This window comes from Nycticebus coucang, chromosome 6 (assembly GCF_027406575.1).
Source record: "Nycticebus coucang isolate mNycCou1 chromosome 6, mNycCou1.pri, whole genome shotgun sequence".
Lineage (NCBI taxonomy): Eukaryota > Metazoa > Chordata > Mammalia > Primates > Lorisidae > Nycticebus > Nycticebus coucang.
The window spans coordinates 19,089,230-19,102,540 of record NC_069785.1 but is presented as its reverse complement, the minus strand read 5'-3'; the positions used below and the strand labels follow the sequence as shown (position 1 = coordinate 19,102,540).

Here is a 13,311-nt window from a genome sequence, read left to right as displayed (position 1 = left end):
CTATGAACTATCTTTCAACAGCAAATAGCCACTTCAAGAAGCCACGTGTTTATAAATGGGTAAAATAATTTAAAAAATATATGGTTTTAACATTTGTCTGCAGATGAAGTTTCCTTAACTGTAAAATGGATACAATAATGGCATCTACCTAAGGGCTATTAAACTGAGAATTAAAGTCAATATAACCCACTTAATGAGCTTATCAAGATAATTGACACACAGAGTCTAAGTAGTCAATTAATATAAACTATTTCAATTATTATACTTATTAAATCTTTCTTGTCTATGTACCCCATCTTTGAGGAAATACATCTCATTAAGTATGTATTTTTCACTGAAAACTGAAATTAAATCAAGACCAATGTCATTCCAACTACATTCAATTTTAATAAAAAAATGCAACAAATATTTATTTACAAATAGGTTAAAATGACAAGATCTAACTTTCTTCTCTTCTATATTATTTATTATAAATTTCAAGAACAATTTAAAATTTTTGTGCAACATAGAAAGTGCAAGTTATCGTCTACAGTTAATAATTTAGTATTACAGTTTATTAGTGGTAATGAAGGCACTTATGTAAAAGAGACAGTTTTCCAGTTCCGCAGGCTCAAAGAGCAGGCAAAGACCCTTTCAGGCAAACGACTTTTTCATCTCTGACAGTAACATCTTGGATAGCCAGGGAGGTCAAACAATCACTTGGCGGGAAAATGATAAACACAGATCAAATTCGCACAATCTGTTTCTGTTTATTTTATAAACTGCGATCGAGCGTGTTAGGTTTCTTGCCTTGTGGGACTTGAAGTCCAGAAGGAAGAAGTGATCAAGGGTGCTGAGGAGTGGAATCCGGCAGCCCTCTCCGCAGGTCTGCACACTAAGGACCACAAGTCCCGGCACACACCGGAAGGCCGCGCCGTCCTTACCAGCAACCAACCGTGGCAGAGCAAGGCAAGCCCCGCCCCCAGGCTCGGTGGACAGCCTCCGCCAATGGTAGAGCTCCCAGCGCTGATCCTGCGGGTTAGGTTGTGAGGCTTCGGCTGGGGGGCGGGGAGGAGCCAAGGGGGTGAACGAGCTGGGCCGCCGGGTGGGTCGGGGCGTTCCGCGCGCCCTTCATTGAAGCGGCGGTGGCCGGGCTGGGCGCCGGGAGTGGGAAGCGACGGCGCGGCTGGAAAATGCCAGTCCATTCCCGAGGGGATAAGAAGGAGACCAACCATCACGATGAGATGGAGGTGGACTACGCCGAAAATGAGGGGAGCAGCTCTGAGGACGAGGACACAGAGAGCTCCTCGGTCTCGGAGGATGGAGATAGCTCAGGTGCGCGACTCAGAGGGGCTGGGACCCTGAGTCCCCGCGCCGCGTGCGCGACAGGCCGCTCTCCGCTCCCCAGGCAGCCACGTCCTGCTGGGAGAGCGGGGCGGGGAAAGAGAGAAGGGGCGGAGACTGGCTCCCGGCCCTCAGCTGCGCCCGCACCGGTCGCACGGCGCTGCCTGGCTCCAGACCGGTCCGGGTCGGCGCGGCGGGGCGGGCGCGGGCCTGGGCTCGCCTGGCTCCGGGACGCGACACGATCCTGCTCCCGAGGGGGCCAGCCTTTGGGACCTACCCGCAGTGTCCGGGGGATACTGACTCAGGCGGGGAACGCCCCACCGCTTGTCTAGGAGATCTAGGAAATGCCTCTTTTCCCTAGACCACCGACCTCTTTCCATATTTTCACCTTGTAACCCTCACCTTAGCGTGGGTGTGTTGTCGGGGTCCAGGGTATGTTCGTATTGATCCTTGGTGGCTTGGAACTAATTAACCTCAGCTTCCAAGTCAGCTTGTCAGTCGGCACTTCACGTCAGTGCTCTTTCGAGGGCTAACTTCGGAGCTGTCCGCGAAGTTTTCAAAACCGGGAGGAAGGGACCAACATCAGGATCTTCATATGCTTTTTCTTTTCTTTTTTTTTTTTTTTTTTGAGAAAGAGTCTCACTTTGTCGCCCTTGGTAGAGTGCCATGGTGTTAACAGCTAACAGCAACCTCAAACTCTCGGGCTTAAGCGATTCTCTTGCCTCAGCCTCCCGAGTAGCTGGGGCTACAGGCGCCCGCCACAACGCTGGCTATTTTTTTGAGACAGAGGTCTCACTCTTGCTCAGGTTGGTCTGGGACCCGTGAGCTCAGGGCAATCCACCCGCCTGAGCCTCCCAAGTGCTAGGGTTACAGGCGTGAGCCGCCGCACCGGTTAGGGTCTTCATTTGCTTATAAATCGGCTCCCTTTTGGCAGCGTTGAAATTCTCTAGTCTTTTCTTCCCTGTTACCTTTCCAACTTTGGGCTGTTACAGATTTTTTTTTCTTTTTTGGGTGGGGGGAGGGCAGATTAAAGCTACAGATTTTGCAGACTTTTAGGAATGATTGTTTAAAAAGGGAGTGGAATTTGTGATTACCTTCTAGCCGTGTGATGGGAATGAAACTTATTTGCCTTGGCCTGATTTTGGCCATGTAAAGGAAGCATTGATGACAGGTTGATGATAACCTAGTATCGCCAGATATCTTTTCGTGTTTCCCTGTCAAAACAAATGTCCACTGAAGTATGTCATTTCAATCAATAAATCAGTCATCCAAAAATAAATATTTATGAGTGACTTCTTTGTGCTGCACTGGGCACTACTCAGTATGAGGTATAAATAAATAGTTAATATTTGTCCTCAGTTAAAGAACTGTCATAAGTCACCACTTGATTAAATTGCTAAATGAATGCTTAACTAAACAATGCTGTAGGAGGAATTCAGAGGAAGAGGAAATCTTTTCAGAGCTGAGTGGTCCGCAAAGGCTAGTTGAAGCAGTTGTGATTACCTTAATTATCTTGAAGAATGAGCAGAATTTGGACTGGGGCTGTCGGTGTTTTTGTAAGAAGGAATGTAAGAAAAAGTGCAAAGGCCACAGCTTAAGCCTTATTCAAAGGAGTGAGAAAACCAGTTTGGGTGGGAGAGGACTTGAGCTAGGAAAGGAAAATAAAGGTATAGATGTGGAAAGGTTTCAAAGAAAGCACAAAACAGGATTGATGAATGCAAGTTTAGGAGTGAAGGTAAGAGAAAATACTAGGAAAATGGTAACATCAACAGAAATAGAGACATAAAATACTTGAGATGAAAGTAGAAGGTAGAGTATTTTAGGCCTGTTGGTTTGAGTCCATGGTGGTATATTTAAGTAAGAATGCCCAGTCGACAGATGGAAATGTGGCAATGGAACCTGTCTGGGATGGGAAGAAGAATTTGGAACTCATAAATCTAGCCAAAAAAGTAGATGAGATTTCAGAAATGGGGAGGGAACATAGAGCAAAAAGAACATCTAGACTGCATGTGAATATATCCTAATCTGTAAAGTATTTCATCTTCAAGTGTTGTTTTTTGATGGGAGCTAGGATCTCAAAATTATATCTATTTGTTAAAATTCTCCCCCTGTAATATTTATGTTGACTTGTGATTTTTAATTTGTTTTTATTTCATTCCAGAAAATATTGGACAACTTAATGTGAAGAATGTAATAATAATTCGAACTTCAAGTCACATTTTTTAAGTGCAAAGAAATTTTTAGAATATATTATGCTCCTTATAAAATCATTTCTAGGGCAGCGCCTGTGGCATAGTGAGTATATACTGAGGGTGGTGGGTTTGAACCCTGCCCTGTCCAAACTGCAACAAAAAATAGCCAGGCTTGTGGCGGGTGCCTGTAGTCCCAGCTACTGTGGAGGCTGAGGCAAGAGAATCGCTTGAGCCCAAGAGCTGGAGGTTGCTGTGAGCTGTGACGCCATTGTACTCTACTGAGGGCGACAAAGTGAGACTCTGTCTCTAAAAAAAATAAAATAAAATCATTTCTATTCTAGTATATGTCTTGCACGTCAAACTTCTACAGTTTTATTCTTATCAAACCTTGGTACTGAGTAGATCCGAAGACTACAGAAAAATCTCTACTGTCCAGAGAACGTGGGAGGGAGCAAATTATCTTGAGGGATCAAGATTTAAGTAGCTAAGGAGTAAGTTGTCAAGAGCCAGAAATATTTTAAGTCTGTTTTAGAAAGTTAAAAGAAAAAAAATGAATCATCTATTCCTTCCTTGCTATCTGAAAATAATCAAACATAATTTAACTCTTTCTCATAGTTTGACCTTTATTTGATGAAGATCACGATGCAGATCATTTTGTGCTTCGGTTACTTTGATGTGTTGAATATATGTGATGTAAAAATAGAAGATGTGGAATATAGGACAGACCTGGTAATTAATAAGAGTTGCATTCCTAAAAAATTTGCTTGTTTTTCCTCCTCATTTGCCTCTTTCTCACAAAATGACAGTAATTTGGGGAGAGGGAGCAATGGGAAGATATGAGGGGCAAACCCAAGATTTTTTGTGATAAAAGTAATTGACATAGTTTCCTTTTTTATTTGACTGGCATATCAGCCATGTGAAGAATTCTGAAACCAGAATTCTGCTTTCAGAATTCCAAAAGTGTTTTTAGCAATATTAACCTTTAAAGGACACAATTATTTTTGGCACTAAATTCTGGTGAGTTGGTAGAAAACAAACAAAAAGTTGGCTAGTTATAGGTTATAGTCAGTCTTTTAAAATGATTTGAAAATGGATAAAAGAGGATCAAAAGAACTCTTTGGTTTTAACTGTCATCTGTATTTAGATTAACTCTAGAGTAGAAATTATTTTGGATAAATGTTTATTTTCTCTTTAAGGCTTAATATAGGCCTTGCACATTTAAATTCATATTTTCATTTTTTTTCAGTTTGAATTAACATTCAGATATATTTGAGACATAAACTTAATTTTATCTTTGCCTTTTTGTTAACAGAAATGGATGATGAAGATTGTGAAAGAAGAAGAATGGAATGTTTAGATGAAATGTCCAATCTTGAAAAACAATTTACCGATCTCAAAGATCAGTAAGTAGTGACTTTAGCAGGTCATTGTCACTGAATCTCAACTGTGTCTTGTATACTAGCACAAGAAAAATTACTTTCAGGCTCAACTGTTTTTTTGCCTTTTGTATTTTATGAGACTGATCTGAAAGAGGCTTCAACTATTGTTTGCTGAAGACCTCATTTACCAAACTGAGGGTTTTGAGGCAGGTTTCTTTGGGGATAGGGGTGGGGATTGGCATAATATTTATATGTGGATGTTGGTGATTAAAATGTTTTCCCTGAGTTGCTGTGCCCTAATCTGCTTCATTCATTCTTTTGTTAAATAATTGTATAAAAATACCATTTAAAAAATTTGAGAATAAAACAGAACATTTACCAAAGATTTTATGTCTGACAAAGTGATTTTTTTTTTATAGTTCACATTAGATAGTATGCACTTTATATGTTTTCTTTTTTTTTTTGTAGAGACAGAGTCTCACTTTACGGCCCTCGGTAGAGTGCTGTGGCCTCACACAGCTCACAGCAACCTCCAACTCCTGGGCTTAAGCGATTCTCCTGCCTCAGCCTCCCGAGTAGCTGGGACTACAGGCGCCCACCACAACGCCCGGCTATTTTTTGGTTGCAGTTTGGCCGGGGCCGGGTTTGAACCCGCCACCCTCGGTATATGGGGCCGGCGCCTTACTGACTGAGCCACAGGCACCGCCCCACTTTATATGTTTTCATGTATGTGATTTAGTTTGCTTCCTGCAGCAACACTGTAAGATTGGAAGATAGTCTTATCTCCATTTACCTGTGAGAAAACTGGTACTCAGAGAGGCTAATTGATTTGCCCATAGTTTATTAGGAAGTGATAAACTAAGCCAGGCTTTTTGCCTCCTGGTGTTACTGTGTTCCCTCTAGTAAAGTCACTTTACTTTTGAAGAAATGTGGTGGAATAGAAAGAACGCAGGCTCTGAATCCAGGTTTTCTTTTTTTTTTTTTTATCTGAGACAAGTCTCACTACGTTGCCCTCTGTAGAGTACTGTGGTGTTACAGCTCACAGCAACCTCAAACTCTTGGGCTCAAGTGATTCTCTTGCCTCCCGGAGTAGCTGGGACCACACAATGCCTGGTCATTTTTTTTTGGTTGCAGTTGTCATTGTTTAGCAGGCCTGGGTCAGGCTTAAACCTGCCACTTTTGGTGTATGTGGCTGGTGCCCTACTCACTGAGCTATGGGCACTGAGCCTGAATCCAGGTTTTCTTAACTGATTAAAAAGGAATAATAGCTTCCTTATTACTGCTGAGAGGATTGAGTGAGTAGTATGTAAAATTCTTAGCCATTTGCCTCCTGTGTGGTGGGGTGCCTAATAGATGCTGTGGTTTTTTGGCTCTGAAAAACAAATGGTATAATTTTCTAATTCTAAAGATTTACATTACTTTATTTATTTATTTATTGTTTTATAATTTATTTGATGTATCTGACAATCTCTAGTTAGTTCTCATCCATGTTGACTGTAAATTTTTGCAAGTGTTAATAGGTACATAGGTAACCAAAGTATAGAACTTGTTTGGTAAATCTTCATAATTACATTTTCTGGACAACTACACATGGATACAATATGGGACATTCTTTATGCCTTTGGCCCAGAAAGCTTTGTTGAGCCTGGTATCAATTTGCACATCTGGAGTCTCCATTATTTCATGGCAAATTTCTGGATCTCTTTGAATGCCAGAGGGGCAGGCTTCTTAAAGCGTACTCCATAGATGTGCTTGTGAATGTTGATGGTGTATTCTCAAATCACCACTTCATTGAAGGCAGAATGGCTCTTCTTTTTCTGCCACTCTTCTTTTTTTTTTTTTGAGATAGAGTCTCACTTTTTTGCCCTTGGTAGAGTATTATGGCATCACAGCTCACAGCAACCTCCAGCTCTTGGGCTTAGGTGATTCTCTTGTCTCAGCCTGCCGAGTAGCTGGAATTACAGGTGCCCGTCACAACACCTGGCTATTTTTTTGTTGTTGCAGTTTGGCCAGGGCCGGGTTTGAACCTGCCACCCTTGGTATATGGGGCCGGTGCCCTACTCACTGAGCCACAGGCGCCGCCCTGCCGCTCTTCTTTGTGGGAGCCATTCTGCCCTGCTTTCGTTGGAAAGAAAGAGTGCGAGGGATTGTCTTTATGTTTCATTTATTTTTATAGACAAGAGTCTTACTCTGTTGTCTAGGATAGGGTGCAATGGCATCAGCCTACCTCATAAGCAACTTTAAACTCCTGAGTTCAAACAATCCTCCTGCCTCAGCTTCCTGAGTAGCTGGGACTACTGGCACCGGCCACAATGCCCAGCTATTTCTGTTGAGTGGTTGTTGTTGCAGTTGTCATTGTTCTTTTTTAGTTGACCTGGACCAGGTTCGAATGCGCCAGCCTCAGCATATGTGGCCAGCGCCCTGCCCATTGAGCTATGGGTGATGCCAATGCCCAGCTATTTTGAGAGGCAGGCTATTGCTTTTGCTCAGGCTGGTCTGTAACCCCTGAGCTCAAATGATCTGCCTGTGTTGGCCTCCCAGAGTGGTAGGATTACAGGCATGTGCCACTGTGCTCAACCAACATTACTAATTAAGTTAAAATTAATTTGGATCCTCAAAGAATCCATTATTTGGCCAACATGGAGAGTTTGCCCAGGATCATTCTGGAAAAGAGAAAGCAAATTTGTATTATGTATGTGTGTCCATATAAAATTTTTATTTATTTATGTATTTTTTTTTTATTTTTATTTTTTTTTTTGAGACAGAGTCTCACTATGTTGCCCTGGCGTCACAACTCATAGCAACCTCGGACTCCTGGGCTGAAGCCATTCTCTTGCCTCAGACTCCCAAGTAGCTGGGATTACAGCACATGCCACAATGCCTGGCTATTTTTTTTTTTGTTGTAGTTTTCATTGTTGTTTAGCTGGCTCAGGCTGGGTTTGAACTTGCCAGCCTTGGTGTATGTGACTGGCTCTGAGCCCTATGTATTTTTTTGAGACAGAGTCTTACTCTGTCACCCTGAGTAGAGTGCTGTGGCATCATAGCTAATAGCAGCCTCAAACTGGTGGGCTCAAGCAATTGTCCTGCCTGAGCCTCCCCAGTACTTGGGACTATAGGTGCGTGCCACAACTCCTGTCTAGTTTTTCTATTTTTAGTAGAAATGGGGTCTTGCTCTTGCCTAGGCTCATCTGGAACATCTAAACTCAGGTAATCCACCTGCCTCAGCCTCCCAGAGTACCATGTGAGCCACCCCATCCAGCCCGTATTTTTATATTTTAACGTAAGTAATCCACAAATGGGATTTAGTTTTCAGAAATATGTTACAGAAAAAAGTTAATCCTTGTGCCAGATTTATGATCATTTTTTTCCTCTTGCCCCAGTTGCCTTGTTATTTTTATCCCGTTATATTGTGTATCTCTGTAAGCTATCTCAATTCCTCTTTAGAAGAGGTGGGAAATAATAATAATAATAATGTGATTATCCTGCTTCTTCTGTTTTGGCATCACAGGGCACAATAGCACTCCTTTCGTAAGGCAGAAAACCCACCATTTGCAGTATCTATAGTGGTAGAAGGTGAGTTCTTTCACCTTCTTCAAAAGGTAGAGAAAATTTATACCATCTAAGTTTCCATTCATTTTATATTTTATTTTATTTTTTTAGACATAGTCTCACTTTGTTGTCCTCAGTAGAGTGCCATGGCGTTATAGCTCATAGTAACCTCAAACTTTTGAGCTCAAGCAATTCGTTTTTTTTTTTTTTTGGCCGGGTCTGGGTTTGAACCCACCACCTCCGGCATATGGGACCGGCGCCCTACTCACTGAGCCACAGGCGCCGCCCGAGCTCAAGCAATTCTTTTGTCTCAGCCTCCGAGTAGCTGGGACTACAGGCGTCTGCCATAATAATGGGCTATTTTTAGAGATGGGGTCTTGATCTTGCTCAGGCTGGTCTGGACCTGTGAGCTCAGGCAGTCCACCCACTTTGGCCTCCTAGAGTGCTGGGATTATAGGCGTGACCCACTGTGCCCAGCCCCAAGTTTCCATTCATGTTTTTTTTTTTTTTTTTTGGTAGAGACAGAGTCTCACTTTATGGCCCTCAGTAGAGTGCTGTGGCCTCACACAGCTCACAGCAACCTCCAACTCCTGGGCTTAGGCAATTCTCTTGCCTCAGCCTCCCGAGTAGCTGGGACTACAGGCGCCCGCCACAACGCCTGGCTAAGTTTCCATTCATTTTAATATTCAACATCCAATAACCCTTAAGTGAGGATCTGCTCTGTAAATAGTATTGTAATTGTGCCTAAGAGATGCATGATCTTGCTTTTGATGAATTTATACTTGAATTCCAAGACTTTAGAAATTATACTGATTTTGAAGAATCCCTTCTTTTCAAAGGTTAGTTAATTTGAATATTGTTAATTCATATATCTTCTTCATATAAGATGCTGATTCACAAATTCAGGATACCTTATCAATATTTCATATGTTTGTATTTGATGTTTTTCAGGTGTAGTTACCCTTTGTGTCAGATTTTTAGCATTTTTCTTAAAATTGGGTTATAATTTAAAAAAATATAAATACTGTGTTGTACTTTTCTGTCTTCATACATTTATTTATCATCATATCTTGAGTTTTAGACAAATTTAATTCAAATACAATAATGTATTATTTTGGCAGTTAACTCATATAATTTTTTTCCTTTTTTGTTAGAATAAAAAGGCCATTTATTGCATTAATACCCAAGCTTGCTTTGCCCCTTAAGAATCATCATATAAATCTCTTATGCTAATTATAATGATCAATTATAGGCAATTAATATTGGTTGCACTGGCTTATATTTTCAAGAGGGAAGAACAAAATTTTATGAAAGCTAGGTACCATAGGTTTTCTTTCTTTTCTTTTTCTTTTTCTTTCTGTTTTCTTTTCTTACAGAATCTGACTCTGTCTCCCTGGGTAGAGTGCCATGGTGTCATCCTTCATAACAACCTCTCACATGGGTTTGAGCAATCCTTATGCCTCAGCCTCTGGACTACAGGGGCCTGCCACAAAGCCCAGCTAGGTACCATATGTTTTCAAAAGACAACTGCTAGTTATACTAACACCTACAAACTTATTGCTTTCTTTTGGAAGTTACAACATACCATCCTTTTTTTTTTTTTTTTTTTCTTTTTGAGACAGAGTCTCACTATGTCACCCTAGGTAGGGTGCTGTGGCATTACAGCTCACCGCAACCTCAAACTCTTGGGCTTAAGTGATTTTCTTGCCTCAGCCTCCTGAGTAGCTGGGACTGCAGGTGCCGGCCACAATGCCCAGCTATTTTTTTTTTTTTGCAGTTGTTGTTGTTTGGCAGGCAAGGCTGGGTTTGAACCCACCAGTTTTGATGTATGTGGCTAGCACCTTAGCCACTGAGCTATAGGTGCCGAGCCACAACATACCATCCTTTTAACATATTCTGACATTTTCTTTGGTTATGTTAAAAGTAATGAGCGGGAAAAAATAATTTATAAAATGATCTTAAATTGTTAATCTGCTTTGAACTTTTTAGGATACCCTTAACATGCCATAAAATTAGAAATGTTGTTCATAAAGGATGGCAATACAGGTTCAGCACCCCAGATCCAAAAATCTTAATTTTTATTTTTTTGGGGGGGGGAAGGGCAAAGTCTGTTACTCAGGCTAGAATGCTTTGGCATCAGTCTAGCTCACAGCAACCTCAAACATCGGGGCTCAGGTGATCCTCCTGCTTCAGCTTCCCAAGTAGTGGGGACTACAGGCACTCACCATGACTTCCCTGGCTAATCATTCTATTTTTATTTATTCATTTTTTTTTTTTTGTAGAGACAGAGTCTCACTATACCGCCCTCGGGTAGAGTGCCGTGGCGTCACACGGCTCACAGCAACCTCTTAACTCTTGGGCTTACGCGATTCTCTTGCCTCAGCCTCCCGAGCAGCTGGGACTACAGGCGCCCGCCACAGCCCGGCTATTTTTTGGTTGCAGTTTGGCCGGGGCTGGGTTTGAACCCGCCACCCTCGGCATATGGGGTTGGCGCCCTACTCACTGAGCCACAGGCGCCGCCCAGTTTTTCTATTTTTATTAGAGACAGGCCTCTCTTTTTGCCTAGGCTGGTCTCTGATCCTTGAACTCAAGCGATCCTTTTGCCTGGGCCTCACAGAGTGCTAAGATTATATGCAGGAGCCACTGCGCTGGACTAATTTTTCTATTTTTAGTAGAAATGGGTTCTTGCTCTTGCTCAGGCTGGTCTCCAACTCTCAAGCTCAAAAGCAATCCTTCGGCCTCATCCTACCAGAGTGCTGGAATTATAGGTTTCACACACTGAGCTGAGCCCCAAAATCTGAAGTCTTATGCTCCAAAATCTGAAACGTTTTGAGCACCAACATGATGCTCAAAGGAAATGGCCATGAAAGTATTTCAGATTTTCATATTAGGGATGGTCAACTGGTAAGTATAATGTAAATGTTCCAAAATCTTAAAAAATGTGAAATTCAAAGTACTTCTGGTCCCAGGTGTTTTGGGTTAGGGATATTCAACCTGTATAAAGATTTTCCTATTAAAAAATAATTAGTTCTGTCCCACAAGATTATTGCCAAAATAAAACTATGAATTGTTTTGACTCTGATAATGAAACTGAAGGTATTGGTGTGACAGCTGACAAATTAAGTATTTGTCAGAGGACTCATAAATAGGGGCAGCAGAAGCCCCCTGCCCCCTTTTTCATTTCCTCCTCTGTTGAGCAGTTTATTTTTTATAACTTATTCATTTGAAGTTGAAGTGACCTTGTCATGCCAGGTCAATCCCTGTACTTCTCTTGGTTCTTTTTAAAATTGAGTAGGCTGGCTTGGCGCTCATAGCACAGTGGTTTCTGTGCTGGCCACATGCACCGAGGCTGGTGGGTTTGAACCCAGCCTGGGCCAGCTAAACAACAATGATAACTACAACCAAAAAATAGCTGGGCGTTGTGGCGGGCGCCTGTAGTCCCAGCTACTTGGGAGGCCAAGGAAAGAGAATCGCTTAAGCCCAAGAGTTTGAGGTTTCTGTGGGCTGTGATACCACGGGACTCTACCCAGGGCGACAGCTTGAGACTGTCTCAAAAAAAAGCAAAAAAAAATTGAGTAGGCTGAACACTGTAATACTTTTTTTCAGGAAAGGTAGAGAGAAGCCAGGGAATTATTTATTTTTTGACAACCAGTAATGTCTATGTCTATTCAAAATATTTCTTTGTTTCTTTTAACTCAGTGTTTAAATGACTTTTTCTTTTCAAATTGATTTATTCTGTAGTAAGACAAAAACAAAACTTGAGAGTACCAAAAAGTAGTTTAAGTTGTATTTTTGTATTGTGATCAACCATTAAAGAGTGATACTGATAAATATTTGATAGATACCTATTTTGTGATTATATACATAAAGTCAAATAATGTAAGTGAGTGTTCCACTTGAGTTTAAGGCAAAAATACATTTGATATGTTATTAGAATGAGAATGACATTGGGAAGAAATAATGTAGAGAAATGGCAAATTGTTAACCTTGGTTGGGATTTTTAAATTAACATTTTAATTTTTGCTTTATTAAGACTTTATAAAGAACGATTAAGTCAAGTGGATGCAAAACTACAAGAAGTGATAGCTGGAAAAGCACCAGAATATTTGGAACCACTGGCAACTTTACAGGAAAATATGCAAATTCGTACAAAGGTAGCAGGTAGGAAAGTGAAATATCTTTTCCATATATAGTATGTAAACTCTTCAGTAGCTTTAAAAAGCATTTGTCAAGTGTCTGTTGTTGATGGAATTACAAATATATTTACATTGACCAGATAGCCTACAGTTAATTGTTAAATGCTTGTTTTTCTCTGCTGCTGTGGGGGATTAAGAAAAAAAGTCCTCAAGTTGCTTACCATGTTGGTAAGAAAATACTGCCACATTTGGTGAAACAATTAGAAACCATACTTTCATTAAGAGATAGTATCCTTACTATCACAGTTTAATTCCCTGAGATAAATTAAGGATTAATTTAAGTACTTTTGGTATTTTTCACCTGTAAGAGTAAAATTTTTTTTTTTTTTTTATTTGAGACAGAGTCTCAAGCTCTCACCCTGAGTAGAATGCCATGACATTACAGCTCATAGCAACCTCCAATTCCTGGGCTTAAGCAATTCTCTTGCCTCATCCTCCCAAGTAGCTGAGACTACAGGTGCCTGCCACAATGCCCGGCTATTTTTTGGTTGTAGTTGTCATTGTCGTTTGGCAGGCCTGGGCTGGATTCGAACCTGCCAGCTCTGGTGTATGTGGCTGGCGCCTTAGCCTCTTGAGCTACAGGCGCCGAGCCTGTTTTTTTTTTTTTTTTTAATTTAGAAAAACATTTTACAAATGTTTGGTCAGGATATTATAAAACAGGGAATTAGCCTT

At 41.2% G+C, this 13,311-nt stretch overlaps 1 protein-coding gene across 6 annotated transcripts in view; it reads left to right on the top strand.

Moving 5' to 3' along the window:
- Positions 1-517: 517 nt before the first annotated feature.
- BRMS1L (BRMS1 like transcriptional repressor) overlaps positions 518-13,311 on the top strand; it is a 38,103-nt gene continuing 25,309 nt past the window's right edge. The window contains exons 1-4 of one of the 6 annotated variants that reach the window (XM_053595105.1): positions 1,186-1,314; positions 4,131-4,244; positions 4,828-4,918; positions 12,477-12,604. In XM_053595105.1, the coding sequence (XP_053451080.1) occupies positions 4,830-4,918; positions 12,477-12,604 (217 nt within the window). In that variant the 5' untranslated portion in view covers positions 1,186-1,314; positions 4,131-4,244; positions 4,828-4,829. The other 5 variants (XM_053595104.1, XM_053595107.1, XM_053595101.1 and 2 more) reach the window with 5 other exon arrangements.